This window comes from Glycine soja, chromosome 1 (assembly GCF_004193775.1).
Source record: "Glycine soja cultivar W05 chromosome 1, ASM419377v2, whole genome shotgun sequence".
NCBI classification, from domain to species: domain Eukaryota; kingdom Viridiplantae; phylum Streptophyta; class Magnoliopsida; order Fabales; family Fabaceae; genus Glycine; species Glycine soja.
Genome location: NC_041002.1, coordinates 762018 through 775334, shown reverse-complemented (window position 1 = coordinate 775334; position 13317 = coordinate 762018). Strand labels below are relative to the sequence as shown.

The following is a 13317-nucleotide window of genomic DNA, read 5'->3' as shown; positions in this document are numbered from 1 at the left end:
ATACTTAAGTTAAAACAGAAACGGCCATTGACAAATGAAAATAAAACATAAATGTAGTAAAATTTAGTTCTCAAACTTATTAACAAGGCAATACATTATTAGATGACTGTAAATTCATTTTTACACCGACAATACATAAAAAGTGAATTCACTGTTGTTCTTACTATTCCAGCACCATTTTAGAAAAAATCATAGGATATTCAAGTTATATGCAATAACGCTTACAGACAAAACTTGGCAGGGAATAAAGTATAAACTTGTGGTTGCATCAGTTGGATAATGAGTCACATGGTTTGCCATGCCATTCTATTAGACAAAAAAGACATGCTTACCACAGTTCCCCCTCTTGGGAAGGATCCACAAATCTATGTTGTTTCTCATTAGCATATGCTATTAGTCTTAGCCTAAAAATTTAGGTAATCATCATCATCACCATCATTTTTGCTGGAAAATATGTTTTTAATATTGTCTTTGATTTTCGTACACCAAATAGAGGCAGAAGACTCATTCGGGTTGGTACCCATTCAATCTACTGGGTAAAATATGCTGACTATTATCGTCCATTTTTTGAGTTGTTTTTGTAAAAATAAAAAGAAATACAAGGGTGTTCGGGAAGTGGTGACCACTCTTCAAATAATCAGCTTTGCTGAGTTCAGATATAAAAAAACTTCGTACCCCATTGCCCAGAGGCTCTTCGCTATGCGAAGGTATGAGGTAGGGATATTGTACGCAGCCTTACCCTTGCATATGCAAAGAGACTGTTTCCGGATTCGAACCCATGACCAACAAGTCACCAAGGCACAACTTTACCGCTACACATAACCAAAATATAACAAGTAAAGCTTTGAATTGAAATCATTCACTTTTGTTTGTCAATAAATTAATCCTGGTTTATTCTTGTTGAAAACATGTTACATTACGTGACAACTCAAAAGTTTACATCTCTCCTATTATTCCTTAACGAGGGAGAGACAAACACTGTAACCAAAATAATGCTCCAGTAATTTGCCAAGAAGCAGCAAGGTTGCATTTGCAGCAAGAACACAAAGCCCTACAAATACCTCCCTCCACCCACACAGTGAACTTGGTCCACCTTTATGTTGAAAGCTCTTTAGGACTAGTAACTAAGGCTTTATTGCTTCAATCTGTTGATCTATTTAGGTATAAAAAAATGAAACTAGAGTTACACTGATTTTACTTGCCATTAAACCACATCTTCAGGACTCTGGCACTCCCAAATACTGGGAGTGAGAAGCTGCCAGAAGGGCTGCTCCAATTCCCGAGCCATCATTAGACTGCTCAATGCCAATCATCTCAGCTGCCTCGTCTCCTAACAACTCCTTTAGTGTGCTCTCCAAGGAACTTCTGAATTTTTTGTATCCTTCAAACAATCCTCCATCCAGTGCTACAACTGATTTCTGTTTCTCCCCGGCCTTTATTGTGTCTCTTCCTATTTTCTTGAGGATGCCAAAAATACCAGCAGCCGAAAGGCGGGCTCCTCGAGTAGCAACAATATCACAGAGTTGCACAACAATCTTCCGCATTTTCAGGGATGTGTTATTGATCTGAAAAGAAAGGAAAACAGTAAGAAACCTAATCACTTCCTTTAGGGGAGTAGAAATACAAACCAGCTATATTTGTTAGGTGTCCTTAACAAAATGTGGATGAATTTGTTTATATAATGAAAGACCACAAACAACTTATTCACCAAAATTTCCTACTGTTTATATTCAATTAATGAAAAACAATTAACGTGATATAAATGTGTGAATAAGCGTGCATATTTTTATTCAATATGGTCAGAAAAGCTTGCATACCTCTAATATATCCTTCAATTTGTTTCCAACCACCTTCAGATCCGAAGATGTATCATGATGCATTACAACTATGTGATATGTCCTGTTACATCCCATAAAAAAAACGACACAAAAAAACTCAGAAAGCTCCAATACAAATAAAATAAATGGTCAAAAAATAAGAATGAGAATAGTGCCACGCAAATGAAGATGTGTACAACTCAAATGGGGGGAACACAGGTGATATGGTGTAAATATACCCCCCACAGTTTGATTAGCATATAAGAAATTTTCCGAGTTGTTATAATTCCCAAATCTCATCCTATGTACACTATCAATTTTTGGCATCACTCAACCATCCAAAATAAGACTAATTAGGAGGCAATGAAAATGGTTTTTATGCTTGCTTGGAAGATAAAAAATGAAGAAAAGAAAAGGAGAGGCCACTATTTGCATTCCACTCTTCATAAAAAAATTCATTGGACTTTTGAATAACAATGTAAAGTAAATAATTCATACATAGAAATACATTATTATTATTATTCACACATATTTATTCAAAGATTATAGCCATGAAGAATATATGATCAGTATATAGCATGGTATTCCTTTATCCTTCACCTAATAAATGAGAGGAATGGAAACCGCTCAATCCTGTCATTTTGCACATTTTACTCTGCATTTATAAACCATAAAATCCACAAATCTCCATTGTCACTCTTTCTCTAGTTTCCACTTTTCCTACTAGCTAGCTAACAAGTATGTCCCAAAAGAGGCAATAATATCCCAATTTGGTACTGCAGCATTCTTGTGCTGATTACAGGTTTCAAAATGAAAGAAAAGAAACTATGAGCTCATGTCAATGGTAAGAAATGAGATAGAAGTGGAAAAAGGTGGATTCAGCAGTCTTTTAAATTAAATAGATGATACTAAGATGGCACATGAGAAGAAGTCTGAACAGAGCATGCACTTTAGCTTGCTCAAATTAATAATTCAACCAATTAATATGGAGACAAAATTTCTGAATCATTATTGCCTTGCTGTCAAGGTAGAAATACAATAAATTTATAAAATAAGGCCAAATAGCAAATTAATAAGTATAATTCAAGAAAATTAGGGAATGTTTGGTTGGATAAATTATCATACCTAAGTATGAAAGGAATTCTCAATTTTGGAGGAACAGTATCTCCAAAGAAGTCAGCTTCTTCAGCCATCTTCAACAAAACTCTCCTTACAATGTCACCCAAATACATACCAGAAATTATCTTCTCAAAAATCTGCAAACAAGAGTTGAAGAGTATTATAAATGCACATTAGTCATTTAAGCCAATAATTGATAGATAGCCATTACCTGTTCTCCAGGGTTTAAGCTCTCTGCATCTAAGGCTTGATCATATTCTGTTAGAGGAAGATGGGAGGAATGGAAATCACCCCACTCCATGTTTATAACCTATAGAATCAATAAATAATCAGCAAGCTTTGGCACACAGCTAATCATTACCTTCTTCATGGAATCATGGTAAACACAGTTCTATCACACAATAAAAAAAGTGTCATATAACCTGCTTACCGTCTCTCTTGATTTTGGTCGAAGACCATGCCATTTTGGAATTGCATGTGCACTCTCTACATAAGCTGCATTTGTTCCAGTACCAACAATCACTCCAGCAACAACATCCTGATTGCTGAATCTTGCTCTAGCTACTGTTCCGACTGTGTCATTAACCTAAATCACATCACCAAGTTTTGTCTCTGGTTCAAGACATTAAGTAACCAGGAAATTTAAAAGAAAAAAAATTGAAACTACAAAACTCATTGATCTAAATTTTCCGCCATATAGAAACTGAAAATTATTCTCAAAGCCAGACTAAAGGGGAAAAAGAAAACAAGACAAACAGGAAGAGAAGTAGCACTGACTAGAGCTGCAACACGCATATCCAGACCAATTTTATCGAAGGACTTGGTTAGTTCACCCACCACATCTTCTCCAACCTACAAACCACCCAAACAGAATCAGTAAAAGAGTAACTGTCAATAAAAGTTTACCTGAGAAAGAGAAAATTGGTAGACGGGGGATTCTACATTTGAAAAGAGTTCATATGATACATTTGTGAACTACAAAAGGTTAGCATAGTAAATTCCTGAGTCAGAAAAATATAATGCAAAAGCAGTAGTGTTACTTGTATATGCTGACAGGGACAGAATACTCATGCATGTATCTGGATTATGCACCATAATCACGATCAAAACAAATGAGATGACAATAAGAAAGAATGGCAAGGAAAATAGACTTGAATATAGCAAAATCAAGGTAATAAGAATTACCATATCCTCAATATTGAAACTCTTAGTCCACTTTATTAGATTCCCAGATGCAATTGATGTTTGCCTCACTGGAAAGGAGAAGGTAAAACCCAGTTCCCTTTGTCTGCCAGGGGGAAGGTGAAATTCTTCAGGCTCAGAACTAACGAACTTTGCAAGTTTAGCTGCCACAAAATCAAATAATTCCTGCAATCTCATAATAATATATTTAAGAGAGCGATTAGGCAGGCTCATAACTCTGATAGATTTTCTCAAAACTGACTTACATGTGAAGAACCAGTCATCAAATGAGGAGGAATGGAAACTTTTTCAGACTCTAGATTGACAACACCTTTCTCCTTCCCACCTAAATGCACGCGAAGGGTTCGAAAGTTTGTGCCACCAAGGTCTAACGCATAAAATACTCCTTTCTCATCCCTATAAACAAAGGAACAAAGTAAAGAATGAGCCAGAAAAGGAAGAAACCTTCAAGAACTAAAATTCGTATGACAAAAATGTTTATCTACTTCTTTTTCCAATTAAAAAAACATGGAAAAACTTAGTCATTCTTTTCCTAGAAGTGCTTAAAGAGAAGTTTATTCAAACAAGGCCTTACTTCACAGAGATAATATGAAAAACCAAACAGAAATTCACTAAGCAATCATGTAGTATAACAAAAACATGAAAACCAGTTATGCAGGGTGAAATTAAAACAGAAAAAGCAAATTCTAAGAAAAGGGTGATTGATTGAACAAACCCAGAAGGGAGATTATCAACATAAGTGATCAACATCTTGAGCTTGCTGCCACCTTCAGAAGCAAGACCTTCATGCATCTCAACGTTCATGGCATCAGCAACCTGTCTCAGCTTCCCAATTGGGGTCCCACACTGCTCCTCAAACTCTTTCACAATAGCCACCGCGCGACCCCACTTTCCGGAGCTCCTCATGCGGTGGCGCACCACCAGCGCCACCGCCACCGCAGCACACGCCGCAGCCGTGCAAACCACCGCCACCTTCCCCATTGTTAATATTAAATCGGAGTCAAGACAACCTCTTTTTGGCAGCGGTCAACTGTGCTGGAAATGTGAAGAAGAGAAGAGTATACCAACTTCCCTCCTTTGATTACCAAAGAAAGAAAGATGAAATTTTTAAATTTTGAGTGGGCCATAAAAAGTTTTGTTTGTTTAAGCTTCAGATTGCCAAGGGCATGCATCGGTGAATATAGTAAAAAAACGTTGTCCTTGGTAATGCTGAAGAGAAGTTAGCTTTTTATATTCTACTACCTTAGTTTTCAGGGTGCATTGATGGATTCAGTGCCATGTTCTACCTGACTCAGAAACAAGCACAGTGAAATGTGACAAATTTTAATAGAAGGAACAGGCAAAGTTTATTGAAGCTATAGAAGGGTTATTCATTGTTCTTGAGATTCATTCATTGTATCCTATAATTGTGTTTCAAACAAAAAGTGCCCACTTGAATTTAAAGCTTCGTTTTTTTGTCATAGTTTTCGGAATGTATTTTTACAGTATAGAAACTAATTTTGGGAACAGAGGTGGTTGTGAAGAGCAGCTTACTTCCTCCAATGTCCATTGGTTAAGATAGTTGGTGGCCAACGTAGTTATGATTAAGAATTTCATTTTTCAGTTGTCTTTCAAAAAGCAAGGGCATTGAGGATAAGACACTAAACATGGAAGTAAATGTGCCAGAATAAGAATAATCCTCAAGTTGAAACTGAAACGGCCGTTGACAAATGAAAATAGGATAGTAAATGTAGTAGAATTTATTAACATGGCAATACATTGTTACATGACCAGTACAAATTAAATTCACTTTTGTCTCTTTACTGTCTCAGTACCATATTGCAAAAAATCATAGGATATTTGGCAAGGAATGAAGTATAAACTTGTGGATGCATCAGTTGAATAATGAGTCACATGGTCTGCCAAGCTGTTCTGTAAGACAACAGACATGCTTGCCACAAATCTCTGTTGTTTCTCTCCTGCAAATGCTTAGTACATGTTTGGATATCTGTTGCAAACGCATGGTTGCAAAATGAAATTTGCAAAAGCATTCCCACCCTTTTTTTTGCGTTCAGTTTGTGGTGGACCATTGAATTTAGTCTTGCACAACAAGTTGGACCGGAAACCCAACATGCTATTAGTCTTAGCCTAATAAGTTGGGTAAGTATTATCATCAACATTATTGTTGTAAAATATGCTTGTAATGTTGTCTTTCATTTCCCTCCACCAAATGGATGCAAAAGACAGTTACCACATTAGGGTTCATACACATTAAAAAAATATGCTAACTATGATCGTCCTTTGAGTTATTTTTGTTAAAACAAAAACAGACAAGGAATTTTGGAAGTGGTCACCACTATTCAGATAATCAGCTAGCTTTTCCCAGTTCAGATATTATAACCAAAAAAATAAAATAATAAATAAACTCAACTCTTCATTGATAACTCGCAAAAGCCTTGAATTGAAATCATTCACCTTTGTCAATAAATTAATCCTGACTTATTCTCATTGAAAACATGTTACATTGGGAAAACGAGACAACTCAAAAGTTTACATCTCTCCTATTATTCTTTGATGTGGGAGAGACAAACACTGTAACCAAAACAATGCACCAGTAATTAGCCGAGAAGCAGCAATGTTGCATTTGCAGCAAGAAGAACACAGCCCTACAAATAACTCCACTGTGGACTTGGTCCACCTTCCTGGTTAAAAGCTCTCTAGGACTAGTAACGAAGACTTTTCTGCTTCAATCTGTTGATCTAGTAGGTATACAAAAAAATGAAACTAGTGTTACACTGATTTACCTTGACATTAAACCACATCTTCAGGACTCCTGCACTTCCAAATACTGGGAGTGAGAAGCTGCCAGGAGGGCTGCTCCAATTCCAGAGCCATCATTAGACTGCTCAATGCCAATTGTCTCAGCTGCCTCATCTCCCAACAACTCCTTTAGTGTACTCTCCAAGGAACTTCTGAATTTAGTATAGTGTTCAAACAATCCTCCATCCAGTGCTACTACTGATTTCTTCCCGTCCTTTACTGTGTCTCTTCCTATTTTCTTGAGGATGCCAAAAATACCAGCAGCAGAAAGGCGGGCTCCCCGATTAGCAACAATATCACAGAGTTCCACAACAATCTTCCTCATTTTCAGGGATGTGTTATTGATCTGACAGAAAGGAGAACAGTGAGAAAACCGAATCACTTTCTTTAGGGGAGTAGAAATAGCAACCAACCTATATTTGTTAAGTGTCCTTAACAAGATGTGGATGAATTTGTTAATAATGAAAGACCACAAACAATAAATTTACCAAAATTTCCTGATTTCTATATCTAATTCAAGAAAAACAATTAACATGATCTAAATGTGCGAACAAACAAGCATATTTATATTCAACATGGTCAGAAAGCATCCATACCTCTAATATATCCTTCAATTTGTTTCCAACCACCTTCAGATCTGAAGATGTATCTTGATGTATTGCAGACATGTCAGGTGTCCTATACATCACATAAAAAAAGACATGAAAAACTCAGAAACCTCCAATACATACAAATAAAAAAAATAGTAAAAAATGAATGAAAATAGTGGCATACACATGAAGATGCATACAACTCAAATTAGGGGAAAACAGGTGATACAGTATAAATATGACCCCCCTCCCTTACAAGTTTGATAAGCATATTAGAAACTTGATATTAAAATTTTGTACAGTGTGCTCAGGGCTCTTAGTACCCTAAATCAAGGGTTGAAATTGTAATTAGTTTTAGATTATCATATATGTATTTGATTTCAAATTTTCACCCTTGATTTCAAATTTTCACCCTTGATTTCTTAATTAATGGTTATTATTGCACTTTACCCTCTAAAGTGCACCTCCTTATTTTACAGGAGCTAAATCCATCAATTTTTTGGCATTGCTTAACCATCCAAATTCCAAAAAGACTAATTAGGAGGCAAAGAAAATGAGCTATCAGAAGTAGAACTGTTATGCCTGGTAAGAAAAAAAAATGAAGAAAAGAATAGGAGAGGCTACCATTTGCATTTCACTCTTCACCAAAAAATTCATTGGAGTTTTGAACAAAAATGTAAAAGAACAATTCAAACATGGAAATACATTCTCATGATTCACCAGTATTTATTCAAAGATTACAGTCATCAAGAATATATGATCGGTATATAGCATGGTATTCCTTTAGCCTTCACCTAAAATAAATTAGAGGGATAAAAACTTTGTTCAATCCTGTCATTTTGTTCATTTTTTACTCAGATTTAAAAACCATAAAATCCATCCATCTCCATTTTCAATCTTTCTCTAGTATGCACTTTTTCCTACCAGCTACTAAACATGTTCTCAAAATAGGCAATATTAACCCAATTTGGTACTGCAGCAATCTTGGGCTAATAATAATTTCAAAATGAAACAAAAGAATGATGAGCAAATGTCAATGGCGAAATCTGAGATAGAAGTGTACAAAAGTGAACTCCGCAGTCTTTTAAATTAATAGATGATAATAAGATGGCACGTGTGAAGAAGACTGAACAGAACATACATTTTAGCTTGCTCAAATTAATAAATCAACCAATAAATATGCAGACAAAAGTTTCTGAATCATTGATGCCATGCTGTCAAGGTAAAAAAGTACAAGAAATTTCTAAAATAAGGCCAGATGGCAAATTAACAAGTACAATCAGAGACAATGAGTAAATGTTTGGTTGCATAAATTGTCATACCTAAGTACGAAAGGAATTCTCAATTTTGGAGGAACAGTATCTCCAAAGAAGTCAACTTCTTCAGCCAACTTCAACAAAACTCTCCTTACAATTTCACCCAAATACATACCAGAAATTATCTTCTCAAAAATCTGCAAACAAGAATTGAAGAGTATTATAAGTGCACATTAGTCATTTAAACCAATGATAGATAGATAATCATTACCTGTTCTCCAGGGTTTAAGCTCTCTGCATCTAGAGCATGATCATATTCTGTTAGAGGAAGATGCGAGGAACGGAAATTACCCCACTCCATGTTAATAACCTATAGAATCAATAAATAATCATTACCATCCCATTAGCTGCCTCATGGAATCATTATAAACACAGTTCTATCACACAAGAAAATAAGTGTCATATAATCTGTTTACCATCTCTCCTGATTTTGGTAGAAGACCATGCCATTTTGGAATTGCATGTGCACACTCTACATAAGCTGCATTTGTCCCAGTACCAAGAATCACTCCAGCAATGACATCCTGATTGCTGAATCTTGCTCTAGCCACTGTTCCAACTGTGTCATTAACCTACATCACATCACCAAGTTAGGTTTTGTCTCCAGTTTAAGGCCTTAACTAACCAAGAAAGTTAAAAGAAAAAAAAATTGAAACTACAAAACTCATTAATTGAAATTTTCTGCCATATACAAACTGAAAATTATTCTCAAAGCCAGACTTTAGGGGGAAAAGAAAACAATTTATAAAGAAAGGAAAGTGGAACTGACTAGAGCTGCAACATGCATATCCAGACCAATTTTTTCTAAGGACTTGGTCAGTTCACCCACCACATCTTCTCCAACCTACAAACAACTCAAACAGAACCCAATAAGAGAAACTGTCAGAATACCCTGCTCAATTTAAGAGAAAAAACAAAGAGAAAACTAGTAGAAGGGGGATTCTCTATTTGAAAAGAGTTCATATGATATACATTTGTGTCTTGTGAACTATAAAAGGTTAGCATAGTAATATATGGACTCAAAAAGTATAATGCAAAAACAGTAGTGTATGTGCTGAAAGAGACAGAATACTCGTGCATGTACCTGGATTATGCATGATAATCATGATCAAAACAAATGAGATGACAGAAGGACAAAATGGCAAGGAAATGCAGATATAATTGAATATAACAAATCAAGGTAACAAGAATTACCGCATCCTCAATATTGAAACCTTTAGTCCACTTTATTATATTCCCAGATGCAATTGATGTTTGCCTCACTGGAAATGAGAAGGTAAAACCCAATTCCCTTTGTCTGCCAGGGGGAGGGTGTAACTCTTCAGGCTCAGAACTAACGAATTTTGCTAGTTTAGATGCTATAAAATCAAATAATTCCTGCAATCCCATAATTAATATATTTAATAGACTAGTTAGGCTCATTACTCTGATAGATTTTCTCAAAACAGACTTACTTGTGAAGAACCAGTCATCAAATGAGGAGGAATGGAAACTTCATCAGACTCTATTTTGACAACACCTTTCTCCTTCCCACCTAAATGCACGCGAAGGGTTCGGAAGTTTGTGCCACCAAGGTCTAATGCATAAAAGAGTCCTTTCTCATCCCTATAAACAACGGAACAAAGTAAAGAATGAGCCAAAAAAGGAAAAAGCATTCAAGAATTACAAACTCATGACAATATTTATCCACTTGTTTTTCATCAATTAAAAAACATAGAAAAACTCAGTCAATCAAACTCCATCCTTCACCATCTTGCTTTTAGATTACCCAGAACACACCACAAAAAAATCCAAAGCCTTATGTACGACTAAACTGTTATCATCTAGTGGGACATTAACAACTGTATCCTTTTATCACCACAACTGATCAACAAAGAATTGTTGGAAAGCACAGAAATTTTAAGAGTCACACATAGCCACCCTGTAAGAAATAACGACCAACAGCTAAATCATCATTCATTTATGCTATGTTTGGATAAACTTCCGAATAAGCATTTATAGGAGAAGAAAAAAAAAAGATAAAGTGAATTGAGCCTCTTCCATAAGTTAAAATTATCTTATATACAAGCTAATTTATAGTTCCTGTTTATATAAAGTTCTCTATAAGCACTTACAAGAGAAGAAAATACGAAGAAAAAATGAAATAAACTTCTCCCATAAGTGTTTATGGAGAAATTTATCCGAACAGGGCCACAAAAAGCTCTCTAATTTAGCTTTCCCAATAAGATAACTTTAACCCGTGAAAGAAATTTAATTCATTTTATCGCCTTCTTAATCTCCCACAAGTGCTTATCCAAACAAGGTCTTGCTTTCTTACTTCACAAGGCCTTAAAATGAAAAACCAAACAGAAACTCACCAAGACATCATCATGTATAACATAAAAAACATGAAAACCGGTTATGGAAGAGTGAAACTAAAGCAGAAAAGGCAGATTCTAAGAAAAAGGTGATGGATTTACGAACCCAGAAGGGAGATTATCAACATAAGTGATCAACATCTTGAGCTTGCTGCCACCTTCAGAAGCAAGACCCGCGTGCATCTCAACGTCCATGGCGTCAGCAACCTGTCTCAGCTTCCCAATTGGGGTCCTACACTGCTCCTCAAACTCTTTCACAATAGCCACCACGCGACCCCACTTTCCGGAGCTCCTCATGCGGTGGCGCACCACCAGCGCCACCGCAGCACACGCCGCCGCCGCGCAAACGACCGCAGCTCCGACCGCCACCTTCCCCATTGATACGCGGGTGAAATCGAATCTAATATAATCTTTATCTATCGAGGAGACAAGAGACAACCTTTTTTATTTTTTTTGCTTTTTCGAAACTACCGAGATTCTATCTTTTTCTTACTCGTACGCCATGGTCGATGTCAGAACATGCGGCTTATTACAATGAATGGACCCAGAAAATAAGGAGTGCCTACACAATAAAATTATTACTCTATAGATAAATAAATAAATAATAAAGAATAATTGCGTGGAAAAATGAAAAACACCGTAACCTCGAAGTTCTAATAATTATCTCCAATAGTAATATTTATTTGAAAAAACATTATGTTTAATAAATATGCATTAAATTCTTTATTTATTTAACATAAGAGGTAAATTATTTTTAAGTTTAATAATTATATACTAATACTTTAAAATATTTTTATATTATTATTTAATTATAATTTATTATTAATGTGATTTTAAAAGTAATTATTATAACAATCCATAAACATAGCCCATGTAAGACTTTTTAACAAATGAATGTATCAGTATAACGTTTTTTTTCTTATATATATCTTTAGTGACAATTTTGTACATGTTATTATTCAATAAAATATGGACAGTAGAAGATAAACTACACGTCTTTATCATTACTGTTGAATTATTCTTAAATTTGATTGAAGTTTCCAGATTAAAAAGGCTAAGGTGAATTGATGTCAAAGAGTATCAACTACTATCAAATAATTGGGGGTAAACAATTTAATTTTTCTAGAATAAATGGTATATATAGATTAATGTTTATGTTGATATTTAATTACAAATTATTAAGTATAAATTTTTATAATAATTATCTTAAAAATGATTTCAAAATTAATTTTTATTAGATTACAATATAAGTTACACCATCAATGCCTATTAATTTCTTGTTCTTACAATATGTTTGGATATGCATATGACCATATAAGATGTGGATAAAGATATATAATTTACAAGAACTTGCTTCAAAGAACGTGCATTGAAATGGATGATAAATACATTAACTTTAAATTTAAATTAAAATTATTGATAAACTTAGCTCAATTTCAAATTAACGATAAATACATTATTTTTGTTTTTCACTTGATATACTTTCTCACTGAATAGTAGTTAATTAAATTTAATTTTTATTGATATAATGACTACAGTATCTGTTCGGTGTTAGTTGCCGTATGTAGGCCAAAACATGTGGTGCATGGAGCTTCTGTATTTGGTATTGTCCTGGCTTAAATTATCACATGCAAAATGGGCCATCCTCAATTTGGAATTGCCTTATCAACTCTTTTAACAACCTTGTTTCATATCGTGAGTGTGTGTGTGTGTTGTGTTTTTCTTTTTATTCTATTTTTTTACTTTGGATTCCACAACATTCTTTTTGTCGGTTGTATATAATTTTGATTTTGATAACGTATTGTAGCACTCTTCCCAAAAGAAAATGGAAGTAATGAAGACACGTACCATGACATAATTGTGACGGCAATAGTGTATCGTAGTTGCAAGGGCTCTTTTTTATGGTACTTCAATGATCCAAGTTTATTTGTGTTCTGAGGAACATGTAAGATACAACAATCTTATGATCATCAATTGGAGTTGGGTTCAGCAAAAGAAATTATTAATCTCTCATACTATAGTAAAGTTTGAATATCCACATAAAAGAAGATAAATGTTATGATTCATTTGAAAAGATGAACACAGTTAGGTAACATAATTATTCATGTTATGAAAC

The 13317-nt window shown here is 34.8% G+C and overlaps 2 protein-coding genes across 2 annotated transcripts; both read right to left on the bottom strand.

Moving 5' to 3' along the window:
• Positions 1-830: 830 nt before the first annotated feature.
• On the bottom strand, positions 831-5243 carry LOC114407667 (hexokinase-1-like). Its single transcript, XM_028370852.1, has 9 exons — positions 4855-5243; positions 4385-4535; positions 4122-4304; positions 3714-3788; positions 3367-3522; positions 3148-3246; positions 2943-3073; positions 1818-1899; positions 831-1565 (listed from the first exon to the last, which is right to left on the bottom strand). The coding sequence occupies exons 1-9, from the start codon at positions 5118-5120 to the stop codon at positions 1218-1220; spliced, it is 1491 nt and encodes a 496-aa protein (XP_028226653.1). The 5' UTR covers positions 5121-5243; the 3' UTR covers positions 831-1217.
• A 1286-nt stretch (positions 5244-6529) lies between these two features.
• LOC114407656 (hexokinase-1-like) lies at positions 6530-11751 on the bottom strand. Its single transcript, XM_028370841.1, has 9 exons — positions 11308-11751; positions 10299-10449; positions 10039-10221; positions 9614-9688; positions 9261-9416; positions 9056-9154; positions 8851-8981; positions 7535-7616; positions 6530-7284 (listed from the first exon to the last, which is right to left on the bottom strand). Exons 1-9 carry the CDS (start codon positions 11577-11579, stop codon positions 6943-6945), a joined length of 1491 nt encoding a protein of 496 aa, XP_028226642.1. The 5' UTR covers positions 11580-11751; the 3' UTR covers positions 6530-6942.
• Between the last annotated feature and the right edge of the window lie 1566 nt (positions 11752-13317).